Raw genomic sequence first — 15,587 nt, 5'->3', positions numbered from 1 at the left:
ACCGTCCGTTAATCTCGTGTGACGAAAGCGTGCTGCATTATTAAAGTGGTACAAGATGCCGATGCTCCTGCGGTCCAGAAGATCCATCCACCCCATTCTGGCGAGCGGGGCAGAGCAGATACAGGAGGCGACGCCGAGAAGGTCGACCCGCCTGCACGGGAGGACTTACGTTACGAACGAGGTGGGTATTTTTATTACTCAGCTTTTCCGCCTCCTCTTCCTCCACTGCTCAAAACTTCACAGTCGGCCACGTAGCTTGCTCGCCAGCGTGAACGGCAGCGACGTTAGCTGGCTAACCCGAGGAAAATACTCAAGGAAGGATTATATAGACACCAGCCTGCCCCAGACTGTCGTGTTGTATCCTTTTATTAGTACTTTGACGTATTTAATACTTGCTTAGCTGGTTAGCGTAACCGTTAAGCTAGTAATTACAACGTGAGTGTGAGCCCCTGCGCCCTGCCAAAACTTGCTACCTAGCAACTTACTGCACCATGGTAAGTTTCTATTTGCACGTTCAAGGTGTTTTAATGTGAAGAAGGTGTACAAACCTTTCCCTGTGTATTTGTTTTTTCTTTACGTTTGTCATTTGCACGATGCAGAGTTAGATATAACCTATACCTGTGCCCTTAGCTAAGTCTCCCCTAGCTGAATTAATAACTAATGCCTGGTTACAGTGTTGTTTCCTCCTTATTAACTGTTCACCGGTTGTGTCCCGTCAGGAGTCAGATGAGTCAGACTCTGAGTCTGTCCAGAGCCAAGTGATGGAGACAGATCCAAGTTTATCAGCCGAGCTGGAGGAGGAAACTGCTGAGGAGGCTGATCCAACGGTAGTCTATAACTCACCCTAAACAAACCCAAACACACACACACACACACACCTCGCTGTTAGATGTGTTTCATAGGCCGGAAAAGCACAGCTAACCTTAGCTGTGTACAGTAGGGCGGCTGGGTGTGGCACAGCTCTTACTTAATACAGCCCTGTGGTGAGAGAAATGAAGCTGTGAGGCTGTGCAGCAGCGTGTAATCATCGGCAGGAAATAATGTCAGGGAAGTGTGGAGGTGTCTTAATCTCCTTTAGTCTGCTTTTAGAGTAGAAGTGTTAAAGCTGATTTGATTATTAAGCCTACGAGTTAGTTATTTATAAACATGAGAGTTCAAGCAATACTGGAGTTTTGAAGCCAATGCTTGGTTGTTGTTATCTCATGTTTTCTTATGATTTTACGGTAATGTCTGGTCTGATGCAGCAGCTACCAAAATCCAAGATACACAGGAGACAATAAAGTAACTTTAACCTATATATACTCTAATATTTTTTAATATAATTATCGCATAATGTAAACATCAAGAATCCCTTAATATTGGTAATTATTTGCATAATATTAAACAATAAACTGCTTTTAACAAAGATGTTTAACACAATAAATAGACATGCACAATATTGAATTCAGTCGATACCAATAACAGATAATTACCTGCTTCTCATAGGCGATACTGATAAGATAACTGATGATTTCACAAGTTTGTATTTTTTTTAAAAAAGGTTCTTCCCCTGTAGTTTATGCACACCCCGAGGATAAGAAAGGCTAAGATGTAATGAGCAAAAATGGATGATTTAATATTCCATAGCTCAAATAATAATTGTTGTGTCGATACTCTCTTTTCCCTCCTCTCTGAACTCTTATTGACTAGAATTTTCATCGATACAGCTAAATAGCTGATATTGTCCATTACCAAATATCAGGCTGATAAGTCATCGGTCCAATATACATCGTGCACATCCCGAACAATAAAGATAACCGCAACTTTGGATAAGTAAACTTTAATAGAAACACATTTATTTTTAAAGAGTAAGTAATGAAACATCTGTATAGAAATCAAAGATATATTAATTAAAAAATATTCAAGATGACGACTTTATGCACATCTGTCCACATATTTGCTGTTGCTGATACATCTGTAACAATATCAACCTGTCAATAAATCAGTCAGGCTTTAAGTTTATGTACTGTATTTATATACAGCCACTTTTGAGAGCAGATGGCACTACCAAGTGCTTCATTATTTAAAAAAATTGAATTTCATAAGCTGCAGTTTAGGACTAGACCGACATATCAGCCGATATTAGCTCACTTGCAGATATGTCCGTATCAGTGTACAGGTTGGCAGATACTTAACAAGAAAAATCTGCACATTAATGCCAAAATATGATCCAGGTAACTTAAGTACATAGATACATACACTTTTTACATTACATTACAAAATGTTCCATTTGATGGATCATTGTCAAAAATGCTTCTGGTATACAATGACTTTATTTCTTGCCCATGTTGTTGATATTAGTATCTGCCAAGTCAATCTAGAATAAACCTTTTTTCACAGCAGACATTTTGATTTGTCATAGTAAGAAAAGCACAGGTGTTCCTCATAACATTAACGGTGCTCTGCTCTGTTCAGGTGTCCCAGTAATGACAGTTTGAAACTGAAGCAGCTACTGTGACAATGTAAAAAGGACTTCTGTGAAAAATGCCCATTTTGTGAGGCATAAGACATATGGACATGAACAAAATACAAATATTGAGTATTAAAACAGGTGTTAGACATTCAGTTGCATTCACATATATATAACGTAAATTAAGCACTGTTGTTATTGAGTTTCATGTCAGTATTCACCGTGTATGGTAGGGGTACAGTACATCTTGTCAAATGAAAGCAACATCCACAGAAAAATGACCAGTAGAGTGCTGGGCCCTGATGAACCCCCCTCTGTAGCTGCTCTGAACACTGAAAGATGTCAATTTATTCATTAAAAAGGAACATTGTGGACTGTGAAATGTTGCTGTTGCCACGATAACACATCCATAACAACATGTTAAACAGTCTGTGGTGGCCATGCTGACGTAGATCAGACAAAAGAGCTAATTTGAATAGGTGTGGTATTCTAGGTATTGCAGTGCCACAGAAGCCTCTCGAGGTAACATACAGTGTTATAGTATTGTTGTTTAACAGTATCAAGACAAGGAACAAAAGAGTAGAGGATACTGAGTTTGAAAATATCTATTGATGTTTAACTACAAGCTTTTTGAAAGGTATTTTGGGTGTTATTTGCAACTAAGGGTATGTCATGAGGCTATCAGTATTTTTGTTTATAGACACAAAATGCATGTTTGTCTTTCTAATGAAGTGCTGTCTTCTTCAGGAACTGAAGGATTGTAGCGTTGTGCTGGACCGTATCTGGGCTGATGACAAGGCTGCAAAAAGAGAATTTGAAGAGAAAGAAGATATGAACCGAAAAGGCGGAAAACCCATGTCCCGGATCCCGACTTTCCAAAAACGACCTACCAGTGTGAGCCAGAACACGGAGCTGCCTGTTCCCAAAAAAGATACCCCCGTCCATGTAGCTCAGCCTCCCGAGAAAGTTGGAAGTGTAAGCATGGAGGCCTCGAAGTCCAAGCCGCCCGACGTCAGAGCACTGCCCCTGCCATCGGTCCGCATCCCTAAAATTGGCTTTGAAGCCCCCTCTTCATTCCTCAATACAGAACACTCCGCTGGAGACGCTCCTAGTTCCCTTACTACTACACCCAAAAGCTGGAGCTTGTCTGAGTCTGTGCAGAGCCCTCTCATGATTGTAAGCCCCAGGCCTGCCCTCAGAACGGAGCAAGAGACGGAGCAAAATGTACCAGAGCAAGACCAGAGGAAAACGGTTGAAATAGGTGACACCGTACCAGATGCCCCAATATCTCATCTTCGACACGAGGGCTCCATCAGTTATAAGCCACCTGAAGATAAGTACGAGGATGTGGTTAAAAGCAGGATTACTCTCACTGCCTCTGGGGATATAGAAAAGCCAGAGTCTGCAGAGAGCTTTCACACAGCTGAGGTCACCCAAGAGGAGGATATTATGGACGAAGAGCCACCGTGGGGGACAGAGCCCATGAATACACGTGATTTAAAGGACAGCAGGTCTTCGTCAGACGCTGAATGCGAGGATGACATGGAAGATGAAAAGTCCGAAGGCCGTGATTCTGGAGACCTGAAGGAGTGCCATGAAGCACTTATAAGCCAGTCAGAGTCTTCAAATGTTAAAGAGGAGAGAGCCAATACTGATGAAATGACCTCTCCTGTAGCCCCAGAGAAGCCTGCTAAACATAACTCAACCAAGTCAGCCAAGGTGAGTTATGTTGTTCTGCTTGTCAGATAGATTCCACTGATATCAGTCATACTGTCTCCTTGGTGTTCCCAACAGTGTCAGTCGTATAAAAAGAAATTCCACCACACCCCGCAGTAACAGCATTGGCATGCAACACAATCCAAAGCTGTTTCCCAGACTCTTTACTCATTTGTTCATAAGTTAAAATCATGCTTCTCTTGTTTTGTAGAGCTCCGGATGCTCCAGCTTCACCCTCTTCTGCTTCCTGCCCATGACCTTGCTGCTTCTTGGGGGTTTTGGCCAGCATGTTTGGCAGTACGGGCTTCCCCTGTCTGTGGCTCAGCTCACAGCTCAGCTGGAACTGCACACGCTGGAGGGCTTTGGCTTCATGCCACAGCCTTGCAGCACAGACTGTAGGTAAGAAAATGATCAATCAAGTGTTAATCTCTCCAGTCAGTTTAGTTCTTTTGATCAATTTGTTGTGACAGATAAAATGTGTGAAATGTACCTTGTTTTTCTCTAAAATTTCACAGTTAGCCAAGCATGAATGCACCAAACAACAACAGATATAAGCAGCTAAAGAAATGCCTTGCAAGCAGCTCTTCTGATCTAAGATAACTGGGATGTGTCTGATGTGGAAGTGGTTGTAGCTGTAGCTTTTCTCTCTCTTGTTCAGAGTGCGTCTGGTGGAGAGCATCCCTGTGGGTCTCTACCCGTCTTCTCCCTCATCCAGACAGAGCATCGCAGACAGCTGGCTACATCTGCTGGACAAGGCCAACAGCTCGGTCCACATCGCTGCTTTTTACTTCACTCTACGAGGCAACGATTTGGACCTCGCTGGCTCCTCAGACTCTCAGGTTAGTTCATGCCCCAGTCTCCATGCAGGATATCAAGTGATTATACCAGAATCTTTTAAACCTAAGGTGCATAATATTTTTTCCATGTATTTTGCAGGGAAGAATGGTCTTTGACCAACTGAAACAACTTGAATCTAAAGGGGTGAAACTCCAGATCGCCGTCAACGCCCCCCAGACCTCAACTCTAGATACAGCAGAATTGGCAGCAACGGGTACATCATGACTTGACAATATGAAGAAAATTGTGTAGCTTCTCTGTTGTGTGCACCGTAAATTAAAGCCGTACAAGGCAACATCATTTGTATGTTATATTACATTTTCATGTTTTCACAGCAGCATGAGAATTCTCTATCTAAAGAAAGCTGAACTTAACAACAATAGATGTTATCACAGTATCACAGGATCGCCAAATGTTGGTTTGCTGTGTGCAGTTTATCAGAATCATGCCACATCACTTTTGCTATTTCCCTGATCAGATTTAATTTGCTTGATAATTTCTCATCATGTGTTTTTACTTTTCTTTTCTTTTTTAGGTGCAGAAGTCAGAGAGGTCGACCTCAAGGTTGTAACTGGAGGTATCGTCCACTCCAAGCTGTGGGTGGTGGATCAAAAGCACTTCTACGTGGGCAGTGCTAACATGGACTGGCGCTCTCTGAGTCAGGTAAAACAGAGAGAAAAATGTGCATTTTTAAAATCTACATCATCATCTAAACATAGCAGCCATTACGTTCACCCAACATAACCCTATGCATTAGGAGAAAGAAGTTCGTTCCTGTAGACTCAAAGGCGACAAGTACCGTCAGGTAGATTTGTAGAAGTAGTGTCCCAGATTGAGCCTGACTCTCAGTACAAAAGCTCTTTTTTACAGGAACAAAATGTATTGCCCAGTCTAAGATCTAACCAAACAGTAGAATACTTTAATTTTGAGTGCCTTACATTTCAAACATGTTTTAAGACTAAGCTATACTAGCTTATTATTACTGGTCATTATTAAGTGAAATTAAAAGCACATTTTTGTCAAGTTTGAATGTTAAAATGCATTTGAACAATGTGGTCCCAAAAGGTGTCTAAAAATAGACACAATGCATTTTCCTGATGTAGGTATTAATGTGGGTCTTAAAGCTGCAATATGTGAGAAACTTAAATTCTACAAAGATGTTTATGTATTGTGTTGCAGAGATATCTACTGAAATTAGCATGCTAACCAGCTAGTCTGGGGCCTAATAGCCCTTTGTCCCAGCTGTCCAAAGTTCCTGTGCTATCAGTGTTAACACCAACACTCCCCTGGTGCTCTGTCTAGCTGCACTGCTAACTGAGCTAACAAGCTAACAGTAGCTTCAGTCATGGATGTACAGTTACTATTTGTTGGGAGTACTAATTCAACAGGTGGTATATTCTTACACATTGCACTTTTATGAGTACAGTATAATTGAGCTGTTGTACTCATCCATTCAGATGACTCATTAAATTGGATTCCTGGAACAGACTCTACATCGTCACACCACTGTTTGCCATCAGACACAGTCATAATTGTAGCCTACAGTGACAGTATCAATGCATTCTGTGTTGAACCCAGGTGAAGGAGGTGGGCCTGTCAGTGGAGGACTGCAGCTGCCTGGCTCAGGATGCCTTTCGGATCTTCGGGGTGTACTGGAGCCTCGGTGGGGCAAACAACGGCTCCCTGCCGCCGTACTGGCCTAATCGTCTCTCTGCCCTGTCCAGCTCCCAGAATCCCCTGCACCTCAAGTTCAATGGAGTGCCTGCTCAAGTCTACCTGTCTGTAAGTCCAGAACTACTATCTAACTAAGTTTCAAGAGGCGTGCTTCAAAAATGTGCTTTTTGAATGAGACTGTTTGTTTATTAAATTTAATTGCTACGTGTTTACAAAGGCTGATACAGATATTTTTATACAAAATGATTCAATAACTGACTAACTGAATAAATTGTGCATTCATGTTTGAGTGGAAGAGGATATCAAACAGCATTTAGATAATAATTTGACAAAAGTCAGTTAAAGAAAAAAATAATGAGACAGTCCTATTTAAAAGTCAATGTCTTTAGAAATTATGTTGAGATAAGAGTATATCTGACATTCTGGACACGATGAAGAGTGTATCCAGCTGTGTCTAAGCCTTTGTCCTCTCTCTGGTTGCTCCCATGGTTCTTACCTCTTGTGTTGCGTCTGTTTCCTGCAGAGTGCCCCTCCACAGATCTCCGCCCGTGGCCGCTCAGACGATCTCTCCACCATCCTGTCTGTTATCAACGATGCCCAGAAATTCATTTACATCTCTGTCATGGACTATCTCCCTCTGTCTCAATACACAGAGCCACTCAGGTGACGAGCCAACTCAACTCACTGATAACCATCAGTACTTACTGTTTACATCAAAGGCATATACATCATCACACAAGTTGATTCCCCATGGTACTAGTGCACTAAATCTGTCTTATGTTGCTCAAGTTACTTGATTATAGAGTTTACAGTAACAAATAATGGAATGTATGATGTCTTGCGATAAATGGACTATTTCAAAAGGTATTTCTTGAATCAGCAGTCACAACACTGTAGTCTGATTGGCTGACGAAGCAGCTTCACTAAGTGAGATGATGTTCACCTGCTCTAAACACATTACAGGACTGCCTGTCTTTATGAAATTTGTCCCGTTTGCTCTCTGAGACCACAGATAATATCAATTCTCATATTGACAGATCTTCTGGAAGTCTTTCCCTGCTGAAGATTTCAAACTATGCATTGTTGTCCCTCTCTCTCTCTCTCTCAATCAGGTTCTGGCCCGCCATCGACACAGCCCTGCGTGCTGCAGCCTGCACCAGAGACGTCCAGGTTAAACTCCTGGTGAGCTGCTGGAATCACTCACCTGCCGCCATGTTCACCTTCCTGCAGTCCCTGCAGGTGCTCAACAGGCCTCCACTGAATTGTGACATTGATGTGGTACGTTGACAATGAATAAGACATAGTGGTCTGAACAGAATTGTGATGGATCCTAAACTCCTGTTATTTTTTGGTTTCTGTGCAGAAAATCTTTACGGTGCCTTCAACAGCGGAGCAGATGAAAATTCCCTTTGCTCGTGTCAATCATGCCAAGTACATGGTTACAGACAGAGTGGCGTATATAGGTATGTTATTACCATTTACTTTGTTTCAAGCATGCTCTGATCATTCAAGCAAAAAAATACATTACAATGTACAAAAGTACATTTACTCAACTAATGTACTCGGGCACAATTTAAGATATTTTTAGGGGTTTTCATTTTATGTTATGTCGTACTTTACTGCACTACATTTCAGGAGGAAATATTGTACTTTTTACTCCTCTTCAATTACTTGTAGAATTGCATATTGTGTGGATTAATTTTTATTAAAAAAATTCTACAACTAGAAAAAATGTATGTTTTTTACAGAAGAAAAATGTCCTCTTGTGAAGTAATTTTAGGCTAAAACTTAGTCCTTTTTAAACCTGTATTTTGATATGAAAGGTAAAAGAAATTCCAGCTGGAGATTGTCTTGTCCCCTTTCAAACAAGTTGATTTAAATAGGTTTAAATAAATATAAAAACTCTTAATGCACCCCAAAACACTCTTCTTTAGGACTCAATTATAGACAGAAATGTCTTTACAAACACTTTTAAGTAGCTGAAATCAGCTCCATCTCGACTAACTGCAACAACAATTCATCAACATTCAAGTTAATTCATCAAATTCATCAGTGATAATCTCATACTATACATGGTAACGCTTACAGAAGCTGTTTGGCATTATCAGTGATTTCACTGTTGTGTCTTCAAGAACATTTAGCTGATAATGTTTCTGTATGTTTACCTGGTAGGGGTTTTATTGTAGACAGGACACTGTTTTTTGTTATTTGCTATGAATACTCACGTAAAGGCCTTGAATACTTTATTCCTCCAGGACATGCTGTAACAACATTTTTCTTTGGTCTGCATTTGACAGTTGAGGGTTTTGTGTTATTGAATTAAAACCCATAACATAACACCAAACACTGATAAAGAAAACAACCCTTTACTGCATAGCGTAGGAAACAATCATATCCATTGTTACACACAGCTAACAACATTGCTTTCTGTCTTTTTAGCATGTTGTAGATACCGTCTTTAATTGAACTTATGTGTTGGTGAGACTAGAAATCATACCCATATGTTAGATGTTGGTCTCAGTTGTTGCTGTGCCTGTCATGCCATCTAACTGATGGGACTGTTTCTGTCTTCACAGGCACGTCCAACTGGTCAGAGAACTACTTCACCCAGACAGCTGGTGTGGGACTGGTGGTGAACCAGACTGGCTCTGAGGTTAAAGAAGGCCAGGAGACTCTTCAGAGCCAAGCAGAGCAGCTCTTCCTCAGAGACTGGACGTCTCAGTATGCCGGGACACTCTCTCTTGTTGACGAGAACGTCTGCCCTCGTGGTCCACACTGAGAGTTTGTTGTTCAGTAAAGCGCATTGCATTGTACATGAGCATCTTGCTTTTCCTGCCACTTGAACTTTATTTTACTTATGCAGAATCCACTTGCTGTACTGTGCAAATGAACATGGTTAATTTTATTGCTGTTTGCTGACTGGCTGCCTGTTTTTGTACATAAGTTCTTTGTTATATTTTGTTTCAAAACGTGTTATTTTTATATTCTGTATCATTCCAACAATTGCCTTACATTAGTTAAGGTGAGAGGAAAGTTGCTGTGTACAATTTTATTTTATGCCTGGTGCATTTTGTATATTTTCCTGGTGCCAAGCTTTAATCTCATGCAGGAAATAAAACATTTCCAAAGAGGTGCATGCACCATGGCCTTGTTTACACTGCTGAAGTTATCAACTGTTAAAAGCATCAGATGGGAGATCAAGATTCTTGTAAATACAATCAACATTCAATTCATAACTGATCTCTGGCTCACAAAGGAATATAATTTGAATGTGTAGCCCTACAGCCAGAAAACAACTCTTTCAAATCAGAGGGAGCATGCTTTGCTTTAATGCCTCCACACTGACAACAGCCAGGAGGTGATATGTTTTTGGGTAGTCTGTCTGAGGCTGATGGGAATGTCAGTTATGCAAGTATCTGCTCAGAAACCAAAGTACTGGACACTTATACCACTACAGATACCACCAGACGTCTCTCAAAACAAATAAAAATGTTTGTGCTTGGAATAATAACTTGTGTCTGAAATGTTTTTTTGACCACAAAGAAGTTCAGTTACCTCGTGAGGAAGTCTTTAAACTGCATCTTCTCTGTCCTCACTGAAGTTAATCACCAAAAAGTTAACTGAGACTTAAAGTGAGCACAGAGGAACTTTCCTCGAACGGTGCAATAGGTAAGTATTGGCCAATCATTCTGTATGTACTCTGCTGGACTGGGAGCTCGATCCACTGAGGGAGTGTTGGTATTGAAGGCAAAATTGTTATTTCTTCACATTCTGTTCATTTTGCTTAATTTTTGAATGTTTTGAACTAAAATTCTTACATATTGCTCCTTTAAGTACGAGTTGGTTGTTTTTTTGCAGTCAAATAAAAACCCAGATGAAGCTCACATTAACTCAGCTCTGATCATTGAGACGTGCTACCTTTCGGTTGCTTTAGCTTTATGAGCCTTTATTTTCACATTTAAGAATAATTAATTTTACTACCCAGCACACAAAAAACATTTAACACACAAGTAAAAAAACAAACTAGAGCCTGTGTTACATTTAAAAGGATCCTCTGTGATGTGCAAGAAATTCATTTTAAAAAATCTCACCATACTGTAATTATCTCAGTGACATCTGCTGTAATAACATGTTTATCCTTCTTCAATTTAAAGAGTCACTGCTAGATGCTTTACAGCAAACCTGCGAGATCCAGTCTCCCCTTTGCTCTTGGCTTCTCCATCCATCCAGCCTTACCTACTCCATGCCTAACAGACGACGAAGGGACAACAGAAAGTGAATGGAGACGCTTCTCATTCGGGGAACCAAACAGAAACGACCAGGATAGGAGTGGTGGCCTTTGACCGATCTCTGATCATGGTAGCCATCCAAGTCCTTTCCTATCCATGTGCTGAGGGCTTGAAGACGCAGGAGTGTTTGCGGCTCTGACAGAAAAAGGATGTGTTCCCTCCTGCTCTCATTCCATGGACAGTTGCACACTGTCTGTCTGGCCCTGCTGCTGCTCAAATTTCCTGGCTGGAAGACATGACAGAAGACATGATCATGATTTAGGTGATCACACTAAAACAATGGAAGCATTTGTCAGGTATGAGGTGTTAACATGCGTGCACTGCCTGATGTTTAACGTGTGAGTGTCTGCACAATCGCACACAGCTCAGATCCAGGCTGCTCTTTGTGTGTCGTGTCCTGTGCAGAGCTCCACTAACGCTCACCCAGAGAGTACATCTCCAGCTGCTGTCTCAGGCGGACCTTCTGCAGGCTGTCGTAGAAGTTGGGCTCCGGGCTGCTTCCAACAGCGGGAGGCAAAGCGAAGATACGCATGATCTTCCTCTTGTTTCTAGATGATGAGAGGAGAGAGAGATTTTAAAGACAGACAACGAGAGTGCACAGGCCCCAATGCCAATATTTCTTATTGGAATATCACCAGTCATTTCTGACGGTGGATAACATCACCTGACATTAAAGCTAAAGTACATTACGTTTGGGATATTATATAAATGCCGAATTAGCCAGAATACCCTGAAATCGTTTCAGTAATAAATTAATGCCACATAATATACAGTCAGTTCCATGTAACTCGGCATATATAAAAAATAGGAAAATTTTAAATGGAGTGTGGCGTACATTTGTACATTTATGAGGGCGAGGAAGGGACCGCTCTCTGACTGAACCGCACGCCTGTGTTGCACCTGTACATATTATAAGCCGAGAGATGTAGTGAATTTTTGAATGTAAGAGCAAACTGCGCTTACTTTCTGGCGTACATCAGCAGGCCGAAGCTGACCAGGATAACCAGCAGGTACACATTGGTAGCCTCATTCCAGGCTTCGTGCACCGAGTAGTCGATCGACTCGTGCTCGTTCCCCAGGACCCCGTGAGCACCCATCGAAACACGACTGTAACCAAACTCTGAGAGCGAAGCTGTGAAGACAGAGGAATGCTATTAGATCCGCTTTCTAAGCTGCCGTTTAATGGCAATTTAACCTGACGGTGTAAACACCATGACGTCACAACCGCCTTCTTCTTCTTCTACTATTTTTCTATTTCCGGGCAGCCTGACACGCTCGGGTCGTGTTGTTGCCTCCTGCTGGCCTGAATTTGAACTAAAGCATTAAAGTGAAAGGTTTCAAAATAGTCTTAACAAATAGTTTTGTTTTTTTTTAAATCAGATTGTCCAGTAATTTATTTTAAAGAAAGCGAGGGAATATCGTGCATATGTATATCTTTCAATTTAGCATATTTTTGCACAGCAGACAAACCATCATGTTATTTTCCTTTCACTTTAATTCATATATATATATATATATATATATATATATATATATATATATATATATATATATATATATATATATATATATATAGCACAAATGACCTTAACCTCAACTAGTTCATTCAGTCTGCTGTGCTGATCCAGTCTCATAACTAGTTACAAGGGTGTGTTTCACGATACATTAGTAAAAGCTGCATTTACTAGAGCAATTATCAGCCTTGGCCGACTATCGGGGCCAATATTCATAATTTTTGCAATTGTCGGTATCTGTGTTTTTTGTGTCCAATTGCTGATAGCATAAACTTATTTAAAAATGCCCTACTCTGGCTCTGATGCAGCATGCTTTCTCTGTTAGTGATCACCACTCCGTGCCCACAACACAATCTGATTGGTTACATGACACAAGTAATAGTCTATCAACACTCAATAATCTGAATTCGCAAAGTAACTAGTGACTAAAGTTTTCAAATAAATGTAGTGGAGAGGAAGTATAAAGTAGCAGTAAAGGGAAATACTCAGTATTTGAGTGAATTGTACTCAGTTCCATTTCATCACTGGTTATTCTCAACTTTGACACTAAGATTTTTATTTTTTTTACTGTAAACGTAAATCTGTTCCAATTGTTGTTTATCGGTCTCCTTGATAACTGATAATAATTGGCAGAGCAGATACAGTGGATTGTGAGCTGTAGTTTCCCCGGTAAAGACACCATCACTTTGGCTGTCGCAGCTGCAGAGTCTCTGCTGCTATCTACTGAAGTTAGCGTGCCAACCAGCTAGTTCCAGCCCATCCTGTCCCGTAATACCACGTTGTTATGGATCCCTCCCACATTTCTCGCAAGACCAAGAACTTGGCTTCGTTGGTTGCATTCTCTTCTTTGGCCTCTCCCCCGGTCTTCTGCTGAGTGAAGAGTGATGTTGGTGAAGTAATGCAAAGGGTGTGTGCCACTGGAAAACCAGGACTCGATGGAATTATTGTTTTTAAGGATGAATGCATTGTGTGCCATCATCTCCTGCCTGCAAGCACCAGGTCAGTGGAAATCTGTGCAATGCATTGTGTTGTTTAAGTTTGGTGAGCACAGGAAGAGCTCTTTGTTTCCTTGTGATTTTTAGGTCTCTGTGTCAAATGTGATAGCCTTGTCTATGACTCTTTGATTATACATTCTTTAACTGCGCATTCAGATACCCAGTTAAAGTCCAATTTTGATTATATTACAGAAACATGGCAGCAGAAAGAGTGTCGACTGATTGGGCATTCTTACCACCATTTGTCATCAACTGCTTCTAGATAGTATAAAGCTCTTTCTGCTCACTTGATTGATTCGTCACAGCAAAATCAAGGGGTCAGGACAAGCAGAGTGTGTTTTCTCCTTCTGCACTTTCAAATCTGAGGTAAAGTTTAGCATTACTTGAGGTTATACAGTTTACAGTCAAGGGCACCACTATATTGCTGCATAAATACAAAAAAAAAAAAGCTTTTAGGACTAGGACTTAGACATGTAGACAGAAAATGACAGTCACACTGATCCTGACAGACATAGGGGAGACATGTAAATCAGACTCAGAGAAGCCTCAGACAGACAGAGTTAAACCTAAGCTGTTCCTGTTATGATGTGACAGTATTAAACACTCAGTCAGCTGGACACAATTGAAATCCTTGTTACAACTTTCATTTATTCTTCATTGGTATAGATGATTCACATCTAGATTCACATGTAATATCAATGCATTCATAATTCATAAAAGCTTACAGCTGAATTGAGGACACAGTTAACGTCATGTTAGGATTAAACTACCATGAGAGGTATGTGTGTTTAAATGCAGTTAAAGCCCCTATGTGCAGAATGTATCTTTGATAAACAATAAACGTCCACTTTGTCATGTCGCTAGCTGTATGAAACATGATACAACAGCAGTTTTTACCCGTACAAAACATTAATTTCTCAAAGGACTACTGGAGAAATGTCATGAATACAATTATTATCGACAATCAATTAAATCAAAAAAGTAGTATGATGTAGTTAATCATTACACAGCATGTAACTACATTAGATTTTTTTTTAATGCTGAAATAATCATGATAGTCACTTCAGAGGTGACACAATCTGATGATACAGTAAAACTGGATTAACTACTAAAACTGTGGTGGCAGCAAGAGTAGGATTGTTGCCTTCGTGTGCTGACTCATTAAAGAGTAACTAGGGTGGCTACCACTTTACATACATTACAGTATCTTACAGTTTCTTTACATTCCTTTAAGATATTTGACATAAAAGATAAATAGACCGACTAATCACAACACAAACACAATGCCACCGTCAAATGGTTGGTTTGAACCAAGGTCTCACATCTGGCCAGACAGATATCCAATCATAGTTTAGGATAATGAGGTGGCACCTGTGGAGGCCAATCAATTTAAGGTTTGGCCTGTGGCGCTGCAGGCCATTCCTCAGACATGCCCAGGCTGCTATCAAAGCAGTGGACTGCAGCCATTAAGGAGATAATGGAGGAGGAGATGCAGGCTGCGTCAGTTAGAAGAAAGAAAGTTGAGCCATGGCAGTGCAAGGCATGTGGCATACCAGTCTGTGTCACTATGAACTGTAACATTTTGCAGGTGTGGCATCAGTAGAGACAATATTTACATGACAGTTGATCCATCAGAAACTGAAACATATCACTGATGAGTAAGATTAGTCTTTTGCAAGACTTCGAATAGATTCATTTTGTGCCTGGACTTTTTTTTAAAGTGAATCCTAATTCTACATGTATATAATTCATCAGAAATCTTTAATGTGACTAGTTTAATGTAACTAAGTTCTATCTTATCTTACCTTATCTTATGTCACCTAAGAGAGCCAGAAGCGACACCCACAGGAGTTGCTCAATGTAACTTCTGGTTAACATTCATTCCATATGTTGCCATTCCAACTCTCTCTCATCCTCAAGAAAAGGGACGTCTGACATCACAGCTTTGAGCTCATCCAAAACTTCCTGCAGCTCTGTTGCAGCACTCCTGATGGACTGGACAAATTTCATGATCTCAGAGCTTGTTGTACCATCTCCCTGTGTTTGTCTAATGTGGTGTATCTCTTTAGCATCCAAGGCAATAAAGAAGATATCTGCTGCCACAAATAGACCA

At 40.7% G+C, this 15,587-nt stretch overlaps 2 protein-coding genes across 3 annotated transcripts; one reads left to right on the top strand and one right to left on the bottom strand.

Moving 5' to 3' along the window:
* The first annotated feature begins 30 nt into the window (after nucleotides 1–30).
* pld7 (phospholipase D family, member 7) lies at nucleotides 31–10,187 on the top strand. Of its 2 annotated transcripts, none has more exons than XM_073486301.1 (12): nucleotides 31–181; nucleotides 720–827; nucleotides 3,197–4,168; nucleotides 4,377–4,564; nucleotides 4,824–5,004; nucleotides 5,102–5,216; nucleotides 5,538–5,665; nucleotides 6,581–6,784; nucleotides 7,200–7,339; nucleotides 7,789–7,954; nucleotides 8,040–8,139; nucleotides 9,253–10,187. In XM_073486301.1, exons 1-12 carry the CDS (start codon nucleotides 56–58, stop codon nucleotides 9,453–9,455), a joined length of 2,631 nt encoding a protein of 876 aa, XP_073342402.1. In that variant the 5' UTR covers nucleotides 31–55; the 3' UTR covers nucleotides 9,456–10,187. The 2 variants fall into 2 exon arrangements, with proteins under 2 accessions (XP_073342402.1, XP_073342403.1); XM_073486302.1 differs by lacking the exon at nucleotides 31–181 and adding an exon at nucleotides 249–494.
* On the bottom strand, nucleotides 9,027–12,187 carry smim19 (small integral membrane protein 19). Its single transcript, XM_073486306.1, has 3 exons — nucleotides 11,929–12,187; nucleotides 11,389–11,513; nucleotides 9,027–11,191 (listed from the first exon to the last, which is right to left on the bottom strand). The coding sequence occupies exons 1-3, from the start codon at nucleotides 12,060–12,062 to the stop codon at nucleotides 11,133–11,135; spliced, it is 318 nt and encodes a 105-aa protein (XP_073342407.1). The 5' UTR covers nucleotides 12,063–12,187; the 3' UTR covers nucleotides 9,027–11,132.
* Between the last annotated feature and the right edge of the window lie 3,400 nt (nucleotides 12,188–15,587).

This window comes from Pagrus major, chromosome 18 (genome assembly GCF_040436345.1).
Source record: "Pagrus major chromosome 18, Pma_NU_1.0".
NCBI lineage: Eukaryota > Metazoa > Chordata > Actinopteri > Spariformes > Sparidae > Pagrus > Pagrus major.
The sequence above is the reverse complement of the archived record's forward strand: the minus strand, read 5'-3'. Positions and strand labels throughout refer to the sequence as shown.

Bases quoted from the DNA above. Each gene is read 5' to 3' on its own strand.
- pld7 (XM_073486301.1), top strand. From the start codon at position 56: ATGCCGATGCTCCTGCGGTCCAGAAGATCCATCCACCCCATTCTGGCG. The intron at 5,217-5,537 runs GTACATCATGAC...TTTCTTTTTTAG, and splicing joins AGCAGAATTGGCAGCAACGG to GTGCAGAAGTCAGAGAGGTC. The intron at 5,666-6,580 runs GTAAAACAGAGA...TGTTGAACCCAG, and splicing joins ACTGGCGCTCTCTGAGTCAG to GTGAAGGAGGTGGGCCTGTC.
- smim19 (XM_073486306.1), bottom strand. From the start codon at position 12,062: ATGGGTGCTCACGGGGTCCTGGGGAACGAGCACGAGTCGATCGACTAC. The intron at 11,514-11,928 runs GTAAGCGCAGTT...CTCATCATCTAG, and splicing joins CTGCTGATGTACGCCAGAAA to AAACAAGAGGAAGATCATGC. The intron at 11,192-11,388 runs GTGAGCGTTAGT...CATGTCTTCCAG, and splicing joins GCTGGAGATGTACTCTCTGG to CCAGGAAATTTGAGCAGCAG.